The 22406-nt window shown below is 49.9% G+C and overlaps 1 protein-coding gene across 1 annotated transcript in view; it reads left to right on the top strand.

Annotated features, from left to right (window-relative positions):
- PFDN1 (prefoldin subunit 1) overlaps positions 1-19237 on the top strand; it is a 31534-nt gene extending 12297 nt beyond the window's left edge. The window contains exons 3-4 of the mRNA XM_030459265.1: positions 3142-3226; positions 19062-19237. Of these exons, the coding sequence (XP_030315125.1) occupies positions 3142-3226; positions 19062-19145 (169 nt within the window). The 3' untranslated portion in view covers positions 19146-19237. The remainder of the gene's footprint in view (positions 1-3141; positions 3227-19061) is intronic.
- The last annotated feature ends 3169 nt before the right edge of the window (positions 19238-22406 follow it).

The following is a 22406-nucleotide window of genomic DNA, read 5'->3' as shown; positions in this document are numbered from 1 at the left end:
GGGTTTGCACAGCAGCACCTGTGCACTTTAGGCTGAGGGTTCAGTGGGCTTGTGGATGGCTTGGAGCTGGTACTATTGAAGACCTGATGGATGCTGCTGCCCAAATCAGGGGCATTCCATCTGCTTCTGAGGCAGTGTGTGAGTGAACACAGGCTCTAGGTTATTATTTTATGCCAAATAAAATCAGGGTGGTTGTGTTTGTGCCCAGCTGCCCGCCTGAGTCTCATCAGTGCTAACTTTGGCCATCCAATTTTAATTTGCTGTCATATGTCTGCCAGAGCATTGCAGGAGGGTGGAAGGAAGGATATTTTCCCTGATGACTGCTGTTGACATTTGCAGAATAGAAGTGAAGTCAGCCACTTGTAGTACTGCACTGCCTGTAGCAGTGCTCAGCGCCTGGAGCCCAGCAGGGACCTTCCCAGCTGCAGCAGGGGAAAAACTGATCAAGCTGTCTTGGTGTTAAACTTCATTTCTTAGACCTGAGGTGTCAGTGAAACCAAAATGGGCAATCATGCTACACAGTTTGGGGAAGCCAACGAGAAGGTGTTCTGTTCTTGCTTGCTGCTGCCACAAAAAAAGGGAATAATTAAGGGAATGTTCATAGACACACTTGGGCTCAGGGAAGCTGCAGTGTGGGGGAGTTCTGATGGCTTTGGTTCCTGAGGGCATCTTGCAGCATTTTTCACTAATGGCAGCTTCTGCAGAAGCAAGACAAGCTTTAAGATTTCACCCCAAAATCTACAGGGTGGGTGCATGGCCAGGTTAATGTTTGTTTCTTCTGGTGTTTGAGGCTCAAGGGAAGAGTATCAGAATGATGGTGGTGGTCTTGAAAAGTAGCTCCTCTGTGGCTGGATCCAGGCTCTGCATCTAACAGCAATGTAAAATAACTTCTCTTTCCTAGAAGGGTGGTCTTGAACTTGTTTTTCACAAGCCTGAGCAAAGCCCATGTTTTATTTCATCAGGCTGATGTGTGCTGGGACCTGAAGACATCAGCAGTGTGTGAAAGGGGATTGTGGGGGCACGTGAAGTAATCGGGGGGATTGAAGGGATGAAGAGAGTGTGAGTGAGCTCTGTTGTAAAGAACAGGAGCAAATACAGGACAGAGGTGACACCAGTAATAAACATGCATAAACATGAGAACAACTGGAATGATTTCCCAAGGAAAGCAGTGTAGGCTGGATTTCCCCACACTGGAGAGCTTTAAGACTCAGCTTGACACAGTGCTGGGCCATCTCTTTTAAACTATATCTTACCCTGAAAGGGTGGACTAGATGAACCTTGAGGACCCTTCCAACCTGGCATTCTATGATTCTATGAATTTATACTGGGAAGAAATGAGAGATTTGAGAAAAGATACAGCAGAAGTAACTGTAGAAAACAGGTGAAGCAGAATAAGGAAGAGAAGTGGGAGAAGGAGGAGGAAGAGATTGGTAAGTGCAGTTAATAGCAGCACAAAAAGGAGTTTTAATTGGAAACCTGTTATCATTAACCACAGTTCTGCTCCCATGCATTTCAGGAATGCATCTGGCAGGTAGTTTTCCTTTTGGCTGTAGTGTTGCTGAGACAGAGTCCATGAGGCTTTGAGCTGAGTGGCAGATCTGCATTTGTATTTACCAGGCCCCGTGCAAACATGTTAATAATGTCATTTGACAGGAGAGATGGTACTGCAAACTGATTTCAGATTTTTCTGTAGCAGACAGATTTTTCTGCTCAGTGTAAAGCTGCTCATTTTAACTCTTCAAACACGAGCTCTTGTCACCTGGCAGGAAGATGTTGACCTTAGTTGGTGCTGGAGGGAGACCTTGACCTCGTTGGTATGACCCGACGAGGCTCCTGCTAAATCCCCTGGGGGACTTTCTAAGTAGGGAAGGGGCGAATCTGCAGCTTGTACATTCTTTATGTCTGGAAGGATGAAAAACAACCGTGGAGGGTTCCTAAAATTCATTTGAACTTAGTTGTCCTTCACCTCTTTGCGGGATGCCACTGCCACATGCTGGTGAGCTGCTTTAGATGGTAGTGCTCCTCCAGAGGATCTTCTGAGTAAGTCAGGCAGCTTTTTGCATGCTGGCAAGCAGGATTGGTGTGACTGAGATGTTATGGATGCATCTTTCAAATCCCTTTGGCAATCAAAATATAGAACAAGTAGAAATAAATGGCTGCCACATCAGTTAAAAACATCATTTAAAAAGACTGCTCCTCACCCCGCAGAAAAACCCTCTGAATGTAAGAAGTATGGGAATTCAGAGGTCAGGGAGAGGGGGTACATAAAAGCCAAGCCCTGACCAGTGGAGTTCTGAAAGCTCAACTAAAGGCAGGTCTGTATCATCAAATCACAGAAGGGTTTGTGTTGGAAGTCACCTTCACAGACCATCCAGCCAGCACCCTTGCCATGGGCAGGGCCATCTGCCTCTGGATCAGGTGCTCAAAGGTCCAACCTGACCCTGAACACTTCCAAAGGTGAAACACACAAAGCTTCTCTAGGCAACCTGTCCCAGTGTCTCAATGCCCTTTGCCCAATCTAACCCTGTCCTCTTGCATTGCCCCTTGTTGTCCTGGCATGATAGGCTCTGGAGAAAACTCTTGGTCTGTCTGTCTGTAAGCTGCTTTTTTTTATTGCCAGGCTGCTCTAAGGTGTCCCTAAAGCCTCTTCACACTGAACAAGCCCAGCTCTCAGCCTGTCTCTGTAGAAAGCTTTGGTTTTATTGTGCAGGTTTGTTTAGCTTGTGAGCACTAATATGGTAATCAGTGGATTTTGTCTGTGAAAAGGGACTTGTTGGCCTTATGCCATCAGCTGATGTAGATCTTTTTGAAGGGAATGTGATGACAGACTCCCCTTGCTAGCTGTGTGCAAGAACTGCTTTCAAACAATCTCAGCATGCTGGATGATAGAGGGAGATGTGTGTGCATCCATTTTCTTCCTCCCAAATCATGGGTGAGATGAGTGAGCAAGCACTGGAGGCCAGCCCAGGGGTTTGTAGGAGCTATCACAGCAATTTCTGCTGCCTCTCTCCGGAATGGTTGAGATGAATGTGAGGCTGTTGGCTTTGCAGAGGTCACTGTTGTCTAACTCAGCATTCAGGTAGGTGTAAACAGATGTAAACAATACACAACAGTTGTCTTTCTCTTCTTTTTCACTTGTAGGTTTATTCTTCAGTCTAAAGGAGTGATTCATAATCAGCTTTTAGAAAAACAGAGAATAGCTGAAGAGAAAATAAAGGAATTAGAGGTAAGTTTTTGGCAGGTAATGATGATGAAAATAGAACATTGAAGGTCAACAAGACGCTGTTTGCTACATTTATTTTTTTTTTCCTGCTACTCTTTATTCTAAAGGATTGTAACTAGATGAAACATAATGCCTGTTACCAGGAATCCTTGTCACTTGGTTTCTTTGCTGCATCTACAGTCCCAGCAGGAACTGAGTGCTGTGTCTTGGTATGAAAACTGGGGGTGAGGGATTCAAATGAGGGAAAGGATATTTGGTTATTTGCAGTACATGGGTGATGTGAAACTGTGCCAGTGCTGCGGATATCAAACATTTACACTGGCTCAGCACAATTGCACAAATTCATGGAAGAGAAATCCCTTGAGAATTACCAAATATGTAGAAAGGGCATCATGCTCAGGAAGTCCCTGAGCTAAAAATGTCTGAAGGCTGGGAAAGTGAGGAGGGAGAACCCATACATGCCTGCCCTGTCCTTACCCTCTGCCTGGGGCTGCTGTTGAAGCCTGGATCTGTGGGGAGATGGGACTGTTTTGATGAGATGGTCAGAGCACTTCTGTGTTTTTATCTTTATCTGGTTGGAGAATTCAAGGCAGAGAAGAATATCTAGGAGATATAAAGTCGTGTCTTCAAGTTCCAGTGTTCAAACAAGTTATCTAGTGAATCTTCACTATCTTCTAGTGGCTACATGTACATCTTACAGTTCTTTGGAGAAGATGTTCAAAATGTACTTTTCCAAGTACCATCTTCCAAGGCCATTAGTGTATTCTTTATTCTTGGTGCCCCTAAAATACAATTAATACAAAACACTGTTCTTTTGGGTTTGGGGAATGGCAGAGAGAGCGAAGACTGAATTGTATCAAGCTCTTTACCTCATGTGTGTTGGAGAAAGTGAGTGTGGAGACCAGCTAAGCACAGACAAGCAGGAACAGGAGTTCAGTGCTCAAACTTACTCAGACCTGTGCAGTTTTGTCTCTATCTCCTGCTTACTCTAAAACGGAAGTAGAGTTTGTGGTTTGTTTGTTGTTTTTTTTTTTTTCATTCCTTCTTAAAACTCAGCTTGCCTGGGGAGCCACAGGGCAAACACATCATATTGTGTTGCTTTCAGCATTTTCTGTGCCAGGTACTAAGAGGTTTTGTGTTTCTGGCCATGAGAAGTTTTTCTGCAGAGGGAAGACACGTAATCCCCCCTGGACAGGCTACATGTTTAAGGTGGTGTTACCACAGAGTAGGCACAGCCATTTTTATGGCTTTGTGATAAAAGTGATTGTATCCTGGCTACTCTGGAGCCATCCCACACATCAGTGGCTTTGCCCAAAGACAGCCCTGTGCTTGGGGTTGGAGAACTTCTGAGCAGCACATCTGGGTTAGGAAATGGTCAGGTTGTGGTTGGCAGGCTCTGTGTACAGACTGCCCAGTGGGGCCATTGGGTTGTGGTCAGCTTTTTGGCTACTGTGCCCTTCAGCTGTGCAGCTCAGTTTCTTCCTGTTCTTGGTGGGGGATGATCTTGTTTCCTGAACCTTCTTATTGCTGAGTTCAGCAGAATAGGTGGAATTCCCCCTAAATTATAACCCTTGCCATTCATATACAGAGCTGGCTCTTTCACAAAAGTGTTTTTCTGATTCGTAGCTCCCTGTTGCTTGGGTCTCTGGTTCATCCCACTGAAGTGAAGTCTGCAGCAACAGTGACTGTCTCAAAAGGTGGTGGGAGTGGAAAGGTCACTGCCACATGGTTTGTGGCTTTTTTTTCCCCCTGTTCTAACCATGGAGCTTAGATTGCCAAAACTTTTCAACAGTTAAAGTGGCCGTTCAAGTCCATCTTTTAACTGCTCTGCTTCCAGCTGGCTGGCAGTTTTGTGAAATGGATTTTCTTTAGGCTTGGGATTCCCCATGAAGAAGGCAAGCTTTTAGAATGGCAACTGCTGGAGACTGATATTTGGGGGGAAATACCTGAGTCCAAGTCAGAGAGCACTTATCACAGGAGTGGGGGATTTTGCTGTCCTTAAAACGAGTTGTGACAGAAGCAGGAAAGAATGTGAAACTTTGTGACCTTGTGCTTCCACTGCATCATTGAAAAATAAATAACAAAACAAGATAGGTTAAAACTGCCCTCCCTCTATTACTAAAACTGGCTGGATTTTAAAGCCTGGTTTATATTTCACAGTGTTAACCACCTTGTTACTTCCTTGCATTTCTCACTCTGTGTAGTTGAATCAAGCTGGTCAGAGTAATCTTCCAGTCTCTACACTGTTGGTCTGATCTGGTTAAGTCATGTAGTGTGAACTTGAGACAACTATACCTTACTATTATGATGCTGTTGCTAAGGTATTGTGAAATGTGTATTTTTGATATAAGCAGGAATTTGAGAAATGCTCTGTGCTAGCTTGGTGCTGTTTGCAGAGCAGCACAGCAGAACACCGGGCTCATGGCTGAGCTCTCCTACAAATCCATCCATCTGTGTGGCAAGAAGAGCTCCTGAGTACTGACTATTGATGAAAATGTGGGCTTTAACCTGCTTCAGAGGTGTGAGCTGGGTTTTCTGACATTCACAGCTGTCAGAGTGAACTTTAGGAACAGTGCAGGGGTTTGCATCTCGTTGGAAAGCTTCTTGTCTCCCTACTGATAATCTCCACTGCAATGCACAGTTGCAGTCATTTCCTTGCCCTCACTCCCTTCTCTTGGATGGATTCCTCCCCTGTTGAACCAGTGAGTTGCCTTCTTCAAGGCAGCGTCACAAAATGTATGTGGTACTGCTAGCTTGATCCTCCCATTGCATGGCAAAGCAGCAAGGAGAACTTGTACAGAACCTGTACAGAGCTGTGAAAATCAGGCTTGGCTGGAATACACATGGGATGTAGTCAGTGAGAGGAACTGTGTTCTGAAAGAACCCAAAAGGGCATGGATGTGCATGAGGGGGCACATGCACAGCCTGTCAGTCACTCTGCAAAAAAACCCAAGGTAACTTCACCCTTCTTCTGAAAGTGAAGGTGTGGGTGTGAATGTATTTGTGCATACGTAGCATTCTTAACCTCACAGCTTGTGTATAATCCTTGGGAGTTCAAACAGACTGCCCAGGCTTGCTGGCAAAATGCTGCTCAAAAGCTGTGCCAGTGAGGTGTACAGAAACCTGCTTGAACCTTGCAGCAATGGGTGGCAGGGGCTCCCTCCTGCACTGCCATGGGGAGTGTCCTGCTCAGCACCAGCCATTGGATTTTTCCAGCCCTGATACTATCAAATTCTTGTTGTGTTTCACAGTACAAGGGGTATGTGTTAAATCTATTTTGAAAGCATTCTAAAGGGATGAGCACGGACTCTTTTTAGCTCGGTAATGTTTGTGCAGTATTAGGAGAAAAACCAAGTAATGTTTTTCTTCCCTTGTTTTTAAGGAAACATGATATGTAAGAGGTGGAACAATGCTTTGTTTCAGGAAATGTTATCCGTTTCCATTGTGGGGCTAGATGGATTCTGTTTTTAAATGTGGCATTTTAGAAAGAACAAACTATGATGTTATGAAGACATGGAAAACTGATTCTTCGTTGGGGTGGAGAAAGTGATTATTGCTGTGTGTTTTCTCTGATAATATCTGATAGTCCCCTTCTCTTCTGCTATATTCAGCATGTTTAGTTGTCAGGCGTTGTCAGACTAAATTGCTAAAAATAACAAATAAGGGGGAGGCTCTGCTGGGCAGCTCTGTCTACAGTGTGCCACTGAATTTAGCTCCTTCATGGAAGGAGCAAAAGCAGAAACCTGCAGTTTTCTGGCTGAATTGGATTTTGGTCCACAATGTTTTTGTGTGCTTGTTTGAAAGACTCAAAGTTTATTGGTGTGGAGATAAGGGATTGGTTGTTTTCTGCCTGCCTGAAGTAGAAAACACCAGCAGGAAAGCTATACCTAAGTGCTTGATTTCCAGTTCAGAAATTCTTTGTTCTTGTTCCTGGTGGAGAGGCAAACACTGCCCTTAAACAGCTCTGTTTTTAAAGGCTTAGATGGTGTTGCCAAGTTAAAAAGTGGCTGTTTTGCAGTGCCTTATGATGTCCAGACATCAGAGGTAACACCAGATTTCTTTCCTGGTGCTGCCTGGATGGAAACTTCCTCATGCTGTGGCTTCCTTTTCTCTAACCATCCTTCTCTAGGAGCTTTGCTGCAGCCCTGAGGCATAATGGTGGTGTCCCCCTTCTTGATGAGTCGACCAGCACATCCCTGGTGGTTGCCACAGCAGTTTTCATACCCTCTGGGAACAAAGATTTAAGAGGTGTGGCTGTGGTGAAGTGCTGGAGCCTGGGGGTAGGTGTTCCCAGCAGGTGTGGCTGGGATGGACCTGCTCAGCAGCCTGTGCACCTCTGCCCTGCTCCTGCCACAACTCTCTGGGCAGCCCTTTGTTTTTTTTTTTTTTTTTTTTTTTTTTTACATGAAACCCTCAGCCTGGAGGCCATTTCTGAGGGTGGCTTTAATGGTGTGGAAACCTCCTGAGGTTTGTGGTGTGCTTTGCAGACCACTGAGCAATCATCAGAAGGTAGCAATTGGTAGGCTGTTTCCAGCTCAGCCCTATTTCTTGCTGGGATTTACAGCATAAAAGCTCTCATGCCAGGGTTGGCTTGGGATAGGCCAGTGCTCAGGAATGTATGGTGGGCTTTTGAATTAAAGAGGGGGAAATAAGGAATGCTTCTGTTTGCTTTGGAGAGGAGAAGCCTCAAGAATAGCCCTCTGTGCTTCAGTCTGGAGCAGATTTTCCTCTGAGTGGCTGTGGTGTTCTCTCATGCCATTGCTGGCATACATGCACGTATCAAGGAGATGATTTTAAGTCCATGCTGTCCCTGAAGCTACCCCTGGTTTCCAAGTGTGTGCACAGACAAGCTCAGTCCCTGCCCTGGTTTTAACCCTTCTGGCTTTGTGGCATGAGCTGCACTAAGGGAAACTGCTCTGCATCTGCTGCTGGTGTTTGTGCAGCAGCCAAGCCAGAACCATCCCAACCTGCAAGCATGATTTGCAAACACCTACAAAACTCCTCTTGCATGATTATTTGCATGTTTGACTGGGGAATAGATTTATTATAATTTTCTCAATTGTTTTGTCCTGGAAGGTTGTTTGTTGTGGTGTTGGTTTTAGGTGGGTTTTTGTTGTTGTAATTTGTGTGGTTTTATGAAGTTTTTTTGTTTGTTTTCCCTGCTCTTTGTTTCCCTTCTCCCCCCTCATTACAATATTTGATGTTTGGGAATTTAGAGTCTTGTTTGGGAATTCAGTGTCCATACCTCCTTCTCCTCTTGCCCCTCAATCACACCTTGGAATTTCACTAACTCTCCCAGACCATCCACAGCTGTTCAGGTGTTCTCTGCAGTCATGAGAAAGACAACAAATCCTTGCAGAGGGTCACTTGTTCCCAGAGGTGATCTTCTCCCTCTGCTTGCTCTACAGGGAGGTTGGACACCTGGGGTGGGAACAGCTGGAAGTGAATTTAACATTTAGGATTAACATTGGCTTGTATGGACCTCTGAGGAGGAAGCTGTGGGAGCTCCACAAATGATGGAGATTGGAGTGAAAGTGAGTTGCAGAGCCTCAACATCCCCTCTGAGCATCAGGCCTGGTGATAGCTCTCAGCTTCCATGGTCTTGTGTGTCTGAAGCAGCTCCAGGTGTCTCAGCAGATCCTTCTGGGAATGGACATTAGGACATGGAGCTGTCAGCACCCATGTGTCCACCCCAGGGATGCTTGTTTGGAAGAAAGGAGTAGCTGAAGGTTTGGTGGGTTTTTTGGGGTGTTTTTTTGTTTGTTTGTTTCCTCCTCTTTCTGGCTGTCTCTCAGAGAGGAGAATCTGTGTTCTCATTCCTGGTTTTTGAGATGAAAAGTACTCTGAGCAATGAGGAAAATCAGCTTTAACCTAATAACATAGTAAGAAAGTTGAGAGTGTAATGGATGCGGGGCTGACACTATCAGGACAGAGTATTTTCTTTATGGAGGAGCCCTCTGATGTGGAAGTGGGGCCACACAAATTTAAGGTAAATAATGGAGGAATTGGGGCATAGCTAATGCTGCTCCAGTTCTCTCTGTCCCCTACACTGACTCTTCTGATGGAAAAATGAATAACAGGCCTGATTCCTTCCTTTCAGGGCTGTGATGATTCACTGACTTGACCTGTTTCTTTATGTTTAAAGCTTCACAGTCTGTCTTACCATCATTTGTCAGAAGTGTGAATAGCAGAAGGATTGTATTCTTACAGCCTAACTTAATGTGTATTTTATGCTGTTTCCCTTTTATCCAAATCATGTCAACTCTTGTCCCAGATTAATGAAATTTGATTGTGTGTACCTAGCACCTTGCAGCTTTGAAAGGGAACAAATGCTCTTCAGCAGTCACAAGAAAGGAGGTGTATTATTATTTTTTTTTAAGTACTTGTTCTGATTCCTGTGGTAGATGTGTTAGATAAGAATCAAATAAGAACATGTTCTGCTTTGAAAATTGAGTAAGAATCTTATCCTGTATTAAATGGTGCACGAGTCACTGGTTGCAAAACCTGACCTCGTATTCTTGGAGGCACAGAAAGAAGAAATCATCACATTTTAGAGGGGATTCCCAGCTCTCTGAAAGGCTATTCCTCTGGTTTAGGCTTGGGATAGCTTATAAAACTTGAACAGCTCACCACATTTTTGTGAAGGGTGTTTGTGAGTGATGCTGGTTTTGGTGGAATAACATCAGATGGCTGTGGGTATGCATTTGCAAGGTTGGATCTTTCATTGGGAGCAATCATTCGCTTCAACAAGTTTTCAAACTCCCAGACTTTTGCAAGCAACTGCTTAATTAGTAATTCTTTGTTAGTCTTCCCAGCACTGCAGAGTGCAAAGTAAGCATACAAATTAGCTGAGAGGGCAAAGGCTTCATGAAGGGAGAACTGGAATTTGATGACTTTTTATTTTTGCTGTCATACCTTTTATTTTTGGGTGGATAATTGTAGATTTTACAAGCAGAAGAGTAATCAACATGGGTGTGGGTTGCTTTCTTTTTAAATCCTTTAGAAGCTGGCTATATAGGTACATTTTCAAACCAAATGAAATCTATCCCAGAACTTGTTTTAGGATTCAAATGGGAAAAGCTTTTCAATCAAACTTTGCCAGTATGCTTGCATTCCTTTGTAATTCAAGGGAAGGCAAAGTACATTTTACAGTAATAAAACCCCACTTCTGCTGCATCTAAATGGTTTTGTCCATCCAGGAGCCTACATTTAGTCATCTGAGCCTGAAAACCTTGCTTGTTTCCTCTGATTAGCATTAGGCTGCTTTTATGATTACACTGAAATCATTTTAACACAAACTTAGTGGATAAGTCTGTCTTTGTCATTTTAAACCAGGGGCTGATTCATTGTCAAAGCTCTCCTTTGTGCTTATGGCTGCAGAAGTCTCCAAAGCAACCAGCCAAGCTGGATGCAGGTCCCTCTCCAAATTCCTCCTTGCATGAGTAATAGTGAAGTCACCAAACCAGTGCTGCTCTCCTTGCCTTAGTCACCCAGCCCATGCTCCTCAGCCTCTGCCCAGCAGCTCTGAGGAGGAGGATTATCTGTGCCCTATAAACCTCCATCCTGCTCCCATCTCCCCTGGGGAGAACAGGAAATGATGATTTGGAAAACGTGCTCCTGCCTGCAGGAGACCTGCCCCAGCCCTGACTCAGCTGGCTGAAGCCACACCTTGCTTCCCAGGTATGTGGGGAGACCATCACCCTCACTGCTGTCACCCTCACTGTGTCACCCTCACCATTGTCACCTTCATCACTGTCACCCTCACCGTGGTCACCGCTGTCACCATCACTGCTTCCCAACCACCCCCTGGCACCCCACAGCTGTCTGCAGATGTGTTCCCAACAGGGATGTGAGGCTGCCAAGGTCAAGGGTGTCTGAATCACGGGGTGTAGGGTGGGGGGATGCTGCTTAGCTGTCAGTTTTACATCATCTTGTTGTTGCTGATTTGTCGAAGCTTTGAAATTTATGGAAGTTGTGTGTTTTCTTTTTTTCTCTTCTCTCTTCTCTTCTCTTTTCTCTTCTCTTCTCTTCTCTCTCTTCTCTTCTCTTCTCTTCTCTTCTCTTCTCTTCTCTTCTCTTCTCTTCTCTTCTCTTCTCTTCTCTTCTCTTCCTCTTCTCTTCCTCTTCTCTTCCTCTTCTCTTCCTCTTCTCTTCCTCTTCTCTTCCTCTTCTCTTCCTCTTCTCTTCCTCTTCTCTTCCTCTTCTCTTCCTCTTCTCTTCCTCTTCTCTTCCTCTTCTCTTCCTCTTCTCTTCCTCTTCTCTTCCTCTTCTCTTCCTCTTCTCTTCCTCTTCTCTTCTCTTCCTCTTCTCTTCCTCTTCTCTTCCTCTTCTCTTCCTCTTCTCTTCCTCTTCTCTTCCTCTTCTCTTCCTCTTCTCTTCCTCTTCTCTTCCTCTTCTCTTCCTCTTCTCTTCCTCTTCTCTTCCTCTTCTCTTCCTCTTCTCTTCCTCTTCTCTTCCTCTTCTCTTCCTCTTCTCTTCTCTTCTCTTTCTCTTCTCTTCTCTTCTCTTCTCTTCTCTTCTCTTCTCTTCTCTTCTCTTCTCTTCTCTTCTCTTCTCTTCTCTTCTCTTCTCTTCTCTTCTCTTCTCTTCTCTTCTCTTCTCTTCTCTTCTCTTCTCTTCTCTTCTCTTCTCTTCTCTCAAAATGGCCTCGTTCTGCCAGGACTGCAAGGAATGAAAGGTGTGGTGTGGTTTGGCAGAAGTCCTGTTGCTCAGAGGTGTTCTGATGAGCCATACTGGCTCTGCAGGACCACAGAAACCAAAGCACCAAGTGAGGGAACTTACCATGTTTTGCAAGGGACATTTTGGTGAAGGACACTTCCTCCAAAGCAAAACATGGGTATTTTCAGGATCTGGGTGAGTTTCCTCTCCCCAGGCTCTTTGTGTTTGACCTGACTCTGCTGTTGTAAGGAGGCATCATCTGACCTGAAGCAAGAGGCTTCTGAAAACTGCTCTCAATGATTAATTCTACCAAGAAGAGGTGTCCCTAAAGGAATCCTTGGGGCTGACAGTATATTTCTGCTGCCACCTATTGAAAGGTTCCCAGTTGGCTTGCTCTTCCAGAATGTGAAAATGCTGTCCTGTGGCTCAGGAAACAGGTCTGTGCAGTGTGTCCCAGCAGGACACAGAAGAGGCCCCTCTGCAGGTAGGCTTTCCTGCCTCTTGCCCCTTCTTCTCTTGAATGTGAGCTCCCTGGCTACCAAGAGAGGAAAGCAGCAGTTGCTTTTCCTAGTTAGCTTTTTCAGAGTGTGTTTCTCAGGGTCTGAAGGTGCTACAGTAACAACAGGGGAAGCCCTGCTGGTTGTGCTGTAGGTAGGATCAGTACCAGCACCAGCAGTTCTTCAGGCAGGTGCTTCTAAGGTCCTCCTGAGCTGGCAAGTGCACTTGTATGCTTGACATCTTATCTTCCTGACTCTAATCCAGATGGGTATTTTTTAGTGCCTGAGTGTCCCCGTTACCTTCTGGAAAGAATGGCTAAGGGAAAACCCAGGGATCTAAATCATCACTTCTGGTAGGTAAATGTCATCATCGTTCTGTCAGCAGCTGTCATCAGGAACCAGCTGGGCTCCCTTCCTCTTGCACTTCATTTGTTCTTGAGCAAACTCTGGGCAACTTCCTGAGAGCAATAACTCTTCTTGGAAAGCCTTGAAGTGTATCTAAATATTTGGTGGTTGCTGTAGTGTAGTAATTCCCAATGTGTACATGTGCCACAGTCCTGGGCTGGGTGAGGACCAGTGCTGGGTGGACCCATCAGGGTGTAGGGCTTTCTGCAGACCCACCCATCCCAGTGGCTGGTGCCCACTTGTTCAGTTCCTTCTGAAGCAGAAGCACAGAATCACAGAAGGTTAAGGTTGGATGAGACCTCCAAGATCACCCACTCCAACCTTTGAATAAATAGCTGGGTGCTGTTCAGCAGATCCACCTCCCTCCTGCCTATGGGCTCCAAGTGAAATCCCATTAAACACAACGTGTGTCCTCAGTGCATCATCTTCCATCATCCTGGGCTGACCAGAATGGTTCCCTCTCCTGCCCTGTGTGTGGTTACAGCTTGGGGTGCTGTTTTCTGGCACAGGGATTTTGGGGAATTGCACCCACCCTGGCAGCAGAGGTGCCCATGAGAGTGAGAGGAGCTCATGCAGCTGCCCGGCCCCCGGCGTGGGGCAGCACAGGGGAAGATCCTTCCCCAGACCAGTGAGTTCTCCCAGCTCTGTCTCAGGATCTGCTGATCACTTTCCCAAAGGGTGTGCACGCAGAGCCCCTGAGGAATGCCAAAAATGACCTGGCTTAACTTTGGGAGCTGCAGAAACTCCTGGCTGGCAGGTTTATGGAGGTGGTGTCAGGAGCTGAGTTGTGTCAGGGCTCCTGTTGGAGGCACTGATCCTGCCTGAGGACTGCAGCATTCACTGAGCTTCTGAGCAAGGGGGGGGGTGCCAGAAGCTGGTGTTTGGTAGCCACATGTGGGGAGAGAGGTGCTCTCTGGAAAGGCACCTGCCAGCTCATCTCATCCTCACAAGCTGGATGCAAAGCAACTTTGTAGAAAAACAGGTGGGGTTTTTTGCTCATTTGTGTTTTTAAAAAAAAGCTGAAATGAGAAGGCCTGCTCCCATACCAGATCTTCAGATTTCCATGGAAAAATTTTTGTTTGGGTTTAAGCATATTTGTGTTTAAGGTTGGGGTTTGAAGCTCTTTTTCTCGCCATGGTGAAGAGAGGGAAGTGGAACTGAAAGCAAAAGGAATAAACGTTGACTGAGAAACCACTGCTTGAAAGAGCCAAGTCCTGTGAGGGTGAGGCATGGTGCAGACCCCAAATCAGCTGCCCTGCTGCCTTTTGGTTTTCTGCTGGGGACAAAAATGCTGCTTTGGCTTTTGGAGGTGAGCAACCTGTGAGAAGCTGAACCCCCAGCTCCAGCCAGGGCTCTGCAGACCATGGGTCAGTGGCTGACCAGCTCTCTCTGGAGCCAGAGGCATCTGAATCACCCCCCTGGGGGAAGTGTGCTGCTTTGATCATTGCAAGCTTGCCCGAGAGGAGCTGATTAATAGTTTTTTCTTGCTGTGGAATCTGTGGATGCTGCCTCTTTAATCTGCCAGGAATGTCAGGTCTGGGTGCGTCACCGTTCCCCAGCACTGTGATGCAATGTCAAAAGGCCACGGGCCACCTCTGCTAACCACAACTCCTTTTTTCTTTTTTTTTTTTTCCCTTATGGGGCGTGAACTGTAATTGTATTTGCGTTGAACTTCGTGTTTCCACAGCTCCTGCCAAAAGCAAATAGTGCAGAGCTGGTGAGGGAGCAAGTGTTTGCCCCTGTCAGGGAGCAAAGTGCAGGGAAGAGCCACAGCATGGGGTTGTGGCAGGGCCAGTGCTTGTGGTGGGGGTGTGTTTGCTGTCACCAGCAGTGCCAGGGTGCAGGCTGGGTGCTCTGGTGTGTGCTGGTGAGAAGCATGGGCAGTGAGGGACAGCTCATGGGTGCCAAATGTAGTCTGGCAGGGGACAGGGTGCTTCCAAGAGCTTCTGCTTTATATATCTGTGTGGGGCACAGGATCCCACTGAGGAAGCAGCAGTGCCCTCCCTGCTGGGTATTGCTTCCAGGAGGGTCCCCAAGAGATGGGTTCATGGGGGCTGTGTGAGTAGCCAGTCCCATTTGCACGTGGCAGACAGTTCCTTGTGCTCTGTGTAGCTGGGCTGAGACCCCCCTGAGGTCAGCCCCTTGCTGCACACCCCTGTGGCTGCAGGAAGGCTCCTGAGAGCTGGGGGCAAGAGTGAAGCCCAGGCTTGGTGTCACCACTGTCATCAGGTGCAGGAGAGCCTCAGAGCCCAGTACTGGGGGGTCCAGATGGTAGAGTTGGCTCTTCTACCCAAAGAAGGGTTCTTGGCCATCTCTTCTCACCCTCTGTCTTGGTGCCAGGCAACCCTGCTTCCAGAAAGCAGATTTAGATGAGAACATTTCCTTTTGGACTTGTTCTCAGACAGATCATCAGGGCTGTGGTTTGTCACTGGAGCCCCTCCTGGTTAGGGGAGGTGGCTGCTGTTGACCTTAAAGGAATGGTGACCCTACAGGCTGGAAGGCATTGACTACTCTGCCTTTTTTGGGGCATCTTTTGCAGTTCTGCACCCTCTCAGCTGTCCTGCATGCAGCCCAAACCTCAGCACCCTGCTGCCACAGGGTCCCCATGGGGGTGGCAGTGCCCTTCCTGTGCAGGGACAGAGCAGGCTGGGAGGGGACTGAGTGGTTCCAGGGTTGCTGTGCATGGAAACAAAGCAGCATTTCTGAAACTTCCCTAAGCCACAGGGCAGCAGAGGCCACTCACTGCTCTGGCTGAGCAGGCACCCAGAAGCTACACCTCTTCATTAAGTCTCAGGAACACTCAAGAAGTCAGTGTTACTCACAGGGTGGTAAATAAATCCCTGGCAAGTGGATGTGGCAATGGTGAACCAGGAGGAGGAACCAGCTGCTGAGTGCAGCCATGGCTGCCAAACCAGCCTCTTCCTGCTCTGCTGTGTCCCCTCCCTTGCTGCTTTGCCACCACCAGCACCTCCTTGCACTGCCTGGGCTGGCACAGAGCATGGTTCTGTTTGTCAGCCCTGAGTTTGGGCTTTTTTGGGAGCTGAGTGGCACGTGTCACTGTCACCCCACTGCCTTCCCAAAGCAGGGCTGCTCTTTCTCAGTCCTACTCCTGAGTCTCTGTGACTCAGGTAATGGTATGTGTTGCTGTTTTGGGTAACCCTTGTCTGGCCAGAGGCCCAGAGGAGCTCGTGGGTGGGTGGGTGGATGGGTGCAGTTTAAGGCACTGCTGGTGCTGGGCCAGAGCTCTGCATCTGCTGCTTGAAGGTTGTGCAGAAGTCAGGACTGTGCAGGGCTGGTGTGCTGCAGGGTCTGGTGGGGTTGTGACTGGTGAGCACTGGTGTAGGAGAGAGGTGTCAGGGGCTGCAGAGAGCAGCAGCCTTGGGGTTGCACAAGGGGCCCAGACCAGCAGTGTAGTTCTAGCACTGTAGTGGAAATTCACTGCCAGCTGCACTTGCCTTGGCAAAAGGCAGCAGAGAATTAACACTTTCAGTGCTGAGCACACCCACACAAGGAAATACGTGCAGCTCATTGAGGGATGAGCCAAGCCTAGCAGCCAGGAGCTGGCCCAGAACCTGGGTGGGAGGACAGAGGGATAACTGGGGCTTTGAGTCAGGATCAAGGTGCAGAGGGAAGCTTGTGAGGTCAGGGCAGTTTGTCAGTGGGGTTTGGGAAGCTGCTGCATGTTCCTCCCACATGGAGCAGAGCCTGGCAGGTCTGGCTGGACTGGAACAGCCTCTGGGATGACTTGGAAGCTGAGATGCCAGACAGTCTCTGGGCTCTGATCTGGCAGCAGTGGTGTGGGAGGCAGTGCCTGTATCAGCTGCTTGCTCACAGTGCTGGGACGGGCAGGGAGAGAGGGAGTTTCCTGTCTAGACCCCAGTAATGGTGCTGAGGAGGGGTTTGCACACAGGCTCCTGCTCTTTTTCCCCGTGAAGACAGAAGCAGAAACCAACCCACAGCTCCTCGGGAGAGAACACCTTGGCCCCTGCCACACGGCTTGGAAAATGCAGCAACTGTCTGCTCCCTGCTCCCCCCTGCCTGGGAGTTTGTGAGAATGGGAACCAGGGGTGCTGGGGCCTCGGGGGGAGGGTGGGAGGTTCACAGGAGAGCAGTTTCCCTCAGGCGATGCTGCTTGAACCCAGGGATGAATTTTCTTGGAGGAAAAGGGTCAGGACTGCTGCTCTCTGGAAATCTCTTGCTGCCTGGTGGCATGAGGGGGAGCAAAGAGAACAGAGAGGTAGAACTGTTCCATAGACTTCATTCATCTGCTTAAAAACCCAACACTTTGGTAATAAATGCATAGAAATCAGCTCCACTGATGCCCCTCTTCTCCAGCTGCCCGAGCAAAGTGGAGCTCAACCCCAGGCAGGTTTTCTGCAACCTCTCTGCCCTTTGCAGCCTTCAGGTTCTGTTCCCTAGATGTGAAATCCCTGGATGTGTTTCGGGGCAGTGTGGGAGCAGCAGGGTGGTGGCAGGAATCCCCTTTGTGCCTCAGTGAGTTGGTGGCAGCGGGTGCCTCCTCACCCTGCAGCTTCCTGAAAAGCAGCTCTTGTTGGAGAGAGGGATCCCACGGGCCTGGGCACTGTCTGGGAGGCACAAGCAGCCCTTTGCCTTACCCCTGGCCCTTGCTCTCACTGACAACCTTCACTGTTCAAATAAAAGCCCTTCAGTATTTGGTAAGGGGGCTGGAGATGTCCTCATGGCGTGGGCATTTCACTGAGTGTGCAGCAGCAGCACTGCAGGGAGGGAGGGGGGGAGGTTGATGGCATCAGTTCTGTCCCTGTGCTAATGAATTTTCCTTCAGCATTTCAGATCTCAGCTCCCCGTGGGCTTGCAGGAGTTGGGGGAAGGCTGCCAGGGGAGCCCCAATTTCAGTTTCTCTCCTGTTGCCAGCTGGCAGGGGCTGTGTCCTCTCTCTCACACACACCCAAGCCCCTCCTTGGCCTCCCCCCTGTAGCAGGCAGAAGCTTTTGGTGCATCCTGCTCCATGGGTGCTGCTCTGTTCCAGGCAGCTGGATGAACACCCCAGAGCACTGGGGGTACCTTTACCCTTTCCTCCACCCCCCCACACAGCTGAGCAGTGCTGAGGACCTTTGCTGTCCCTCTTTAGCTGCTCTTGGCTGTGGGTGTCATTCATGTCACCCCTGGGCTCCTCTGCCTGTGGCTGGGGGATGAGCAGTGCAGCCCCTGGCAGGGTTCTCCAGGCTGAATCTTGAACTCCTGTAATTTAATAATATTAATCCTGCCAGTGCTTATTGCTACCTGGCTTGGCCCAGGGCTCCACCAAGCACCCCAGGCCCACAGGAAGGTGCTCAGTGTGCAGCTGAGGCCACTGTGGGGTGGTGGGAGGACATGTGCCATGTGCCACAGCCCAGGAGGACCTGGTGAGGACAGTGTGCCCTGCACCAGCATGTGGCAGGTACCCCTCCCATGTCCCCTGATGGCTCTCCCCATGGCCCCCCACAAGCCCATCTTTGGGGATCCTCCCTGAGGGTCCCCCAGCCCATAACAAAGCACATTTGGGGGGGTGGGCTCCCCCAGAAGGGCTCTGCAGCCAGGGCCTCCCACAGCAGAGCCTTCTGCCTGCCTGGGCTCCACCAGAGACTGTTGTGGCTGTTGTTTGGAAACCCAGAGAAAATAGTCAAAAGAGCCAAGTGCTGATTTTTTTTCCAGTCACCTAGGAGCACCCAGACTAGGAGGAAAAAATGCTGCATGCTGAATTCCTATCTTGGGATGCAGAGCTTCAGGCTGTTTCCCTGCCAAGCCTAGCTTAATTAAAGATGATTAAGGAAACACATGTATTTGGTGATGATGCCAGGGAATTTCTGATAGAAAGGAGGGTCTGGGTTTAGAAAACTGGCCCAGCTGGGAAAAACAGCCTGGTTTATCCAGGGGCAAAAGGGTTTTGCTGTTGCCTCCATAAGGATAATTGTTAATTCCTCTCTGGGCTCCAGGTGTTGCAGCATCCAGCTGCCTTTTGCTTCCTCCCCACAGTTAACATCTCACACTTTTTGCAGCTCTGCTGTTGCAGCAGCCCTGGCAGCTCTGAGGAGAAAGTTTCAGAGCAAAATGAGGAACTTGGACAAAATTCCCAGTCTGTAAACATTGCCCAGGCTGAATAGTGATGCTTCCAGGCTGCCTCTGGAAAGGAATGTCCGGTGCCCTCACCTTGGGAATCCCCCAGCAGGCTGCTTGCAGCTCAGGGCAGCTCTCAGCCCTGGCACCTGCTGCCATCACAGGGAACTCCTTAACTCTGCTCTGGGTTTTCTCTCTTGCAGCAGAAGAAATCCTACCTGGAGCGGAGTGTGAAGGAAGCAGAGGATAACATCCGGGAGATGCTGATGGCCCGCAGGGCACAGTAGCCCTGAGATGGGATTCCCCCTGTGCCTCCCCTGCTCACTGCTGCCCGAGCCCCTTTCTGGGGCAGTTTCAATAAAATTGATGCAAAACTTGAGCTTGTTCCCTCTGCCTGACACCTTGCAGCCGCTGCTCTTTCCCAGGGATTTGTTTGGAGTTGGGGGAAGGGCCCTTCAGGGCATCCTGGGGGCTCCTTTAGCCCCCATACCCCGGGTGCTGCTGAGCACTGGGGAGGCGGCAGCCCCTGAGGAGGGGGCTGGTGGGGCAGGGCTGGGTGTCAGGGGCACCTCCAGGTCCCTGGGGGGTGTCATGGGCTGGGTGTCAGTTGTGACAGGTCCTGGATCCCTCCTGGCACACAGGGACCTGGCAGTGGAGAGGCAGTGCCACCCTGTGCTCCCTGCTCACACTGTACCCTCCTGGCACCCTGGGCCTGGCTGGAAGGAGCTGGGAAGGAACTTCCATGTCCCATTGCTGCTCCCCTGAGCTCTCACCCCACAGACACACGGGTGCTGTCACCCTCTGGGTGGCCCTGACCCACTTCCCCCTTGTCCTGCTTTGGGCCAGGATCAAGGGGATTTTCTGCCTTGTGCTTTTGCTTTCAGCTCAGTCTCTTGTCAGGAGCTGCACTGCTGAAATGAACAGCAAGGTTCTCAGGCAGTGGCTGCTGCTGGGACTGAGCCCACTCCATGGTTAGAGTTACTGCTGGAGCCTGGGCTGCAGAACCAGGGACACTGCTCAGCTCTGAGGAACATTTTGCCCTCCAGAAGGAGAAAAGGAGTCAAGAGGTCACACCTGAAACCCTCCCTTAGGGAGGAACAGACAAGAGAAATGACCAGAACTGACCAAACAGAGGATTCCATCCCATACACCTCATACTCAGGATACATTTGAGGGATCACCAGGCTCAAACCCCTTCCTGCTGCCCCTTCTTCCCCTCTCCCTCTTTGCTTCAGCATCCTGGGAGGATTCCATCCCTTCCTCTGCCTGTGCTCCTGATCCATCCCAGCCTGAATCTGTGTGTTCCTGCCTCCAGCTCCCAACTGCTGCTGACCCCAGGATTCCAGCCTGGACTTTCCCAGGGCTGCCCTGCAGCCTCGGTGGTGATGTGAGAGTGATTGGGGGAGAGGGGGGAGGAACCTGGGATCAATTTTCCTGTATATTTGTATAGATTTAGTCATTTTTCCTATTTATCATTCCTATTTCATTAAAGCTGTGTAGTTCAGTTCCCAACCCATCAGTCTCTCTCTCTTATTCTCTCTCCTTCCTTTATCAGGGAGGGGAATTAATGAGGAGGCACTGGGTTTAATTGCCAGGCCCTGACACCCCTGCTCTCCCAGGCCATGCCACACACTCACCTGCTAGTCCAGCTTCATCTCTGGTGCTCACACCCATCACTGCCCCATGGACAGGGGCTCCCTGTGCACTCACACGTGCACTCACATGTGCACACAAGGGGATCCTCACTCAGGACAGAGTCTAAGAGGACTTTAATGAGGTTGGGACAATCGTTGGTCGAGCACTGGACACGTGAACCAGCTGAGCTTTTCATTCCCATACCCTGATATTTGTACACCTTTGTTTCTCCCTAAATAACCTACACCTCTGCCTTACAGCCTGCTGCCAACATCCTATAGCAAGTCCCATGCAATCCCAAGCAGCTTTTTGCTGCATCCACTGCTGTGTCCCACCACCAGGCATCAACTCCTCATTCCAAAAGGAGATCTGGAGAGTGGCCCTGAGTGGGTGTGGGCACAGCCTGGACATGAGGCCCTTGGCAAGGTCCTTGGGCTGGGGTCCTGCCTGTGCCCCTGAGCACCTGCAGTCTGATGGGGAGGGGTCTGTGAGGGGCTGGATGAGTCTGGGAGTGTCCTGGGTCACCTGGGCTGTGTTCCTGCTGGGTCTCACTGACCCCAAGCTGCCACATCAGCTGCTTCTCAGCGTGGGCTCTGGTGTTTGCTGCCCTGCTTGGCAGCACCCATCAAAGGTGCAGGAGAGGGAAAATCAGGTGGGTCCTGGGCCAAGTGCTCACCTGTTTGGGTCCTGGGGCAGATCCTGGCCTGGGCACAGGTGGGCTCAGAAGGGATCCCTTGCACTGGGATGGGCTTCAACCCCTGTCCCAGCCTGGCTCCGATGGGGGCAGCAGCATCCGGGCTCACTGAGGGTGCTGAGCCCCCTCTCCAGCACCCTCAGCCCCGTTCCCTCCCCCCATGGCCCCAGGCAAGCAGCTCCCTGCATGGTACAGCCTGGCCAGAACTCCACAAGGGATCAGGGGGGATGTGCTGTCCCCTCTGTGTGTCCCCAGGACAAGCACCGTGTCACCAAGTCACGGCACTGCTGCAGCCACGACTGGGGGACCACGGGCACTTGGTGTGGTTGGTGCTGGAGCAGGAGGCAAAGAGCTGCAAGCCCAAATTCTTGCCCCATTCCACCTGAGGGGACACGGGCTGGGGGGTGTCTGGGTGCTCTCCTCCTGCCCAGCGAGGCCATTCCAGGGGAGCAGCCAAGGCCACTGCACTGGGATGAGGGCTGGAAGGAAAGGGGGCAAGAGAAGAGCTTCCCAGCTGCCAGGGAGCTGCCATGGGCTATTCCAGAGGCAGGGAGCCTCCACAAGCCTGGCAGCCGACTGAGCTCGGGGCTTGAAACCTCTAAATGGTGCCCTCAGTGATGCAACCCAAATTGTCTGCTTTCAGCCCAGAGCTGCAAAACTGCTGCCCAGCCCCAGACAGGGGCATTCGGGGGGCTCAGGCACACAGCTGGGGGGTGAATTCCCTCACATAAAAGTGCAGAGGATCCCAGCAAGGTGCCCTGTGGGGCCTGAGCAAGCCCTGCAGGGTGGCTGCCACAGCCTGGGCAATTGCAGCCAGGTCCTGGCACTGCCCCTTGGGTGCTGGACATGGGGCCCTGCAGGAGAAGGGGGGCACAAGAAAAGCTTTTGGGTCTGGGCAAACACAACCCCCGTGGGGCTCAGCCTGGCCCAGCCCTCCCTCTCCTGGTGCCTGTCCCCCAGAATGGGGGCCTGGGGGTGGATGCACAAGGGGCAGTGAGCACAGCACCCTCTGAGGCCCTGCCCCAAAAGGGTCAGATGGGGAGGGGATCCTCAGGCCATACAAAGGGAACACACCAGGACTGGATTGTTCCTGGGGCAGTGGTCAGCTGGCTGGGAACCGTCCCCTGGGGTGCCAGCAGCAGCTTCACCCACTGCTCTGCAGATGAAAGCTCTGTATCCATCTTCTGTCTGGCCATGCCAGGAAATATCTTGAGCCATA

The sequence above is a fragment of the Calypte anna genome, chromosome 13 (genome assembly GCF_003957555.1).
Source record: "Calypte anna isolate BGI_N300 chromosome 13, bCalAnn1_v1.p, whole genome shotgun sequence".
Taxonomy (NCBI): domain Eukaryota; kingdom Metazoa; phylum Chordata; class Aves; order Apodiformes; family Trochilidae; genus Calypte; species Calypte anna.
Note: the sequence above shows the minus strand (reverse complement) of the source record. Positions and strands in the feature narration are given on the sequence as shown.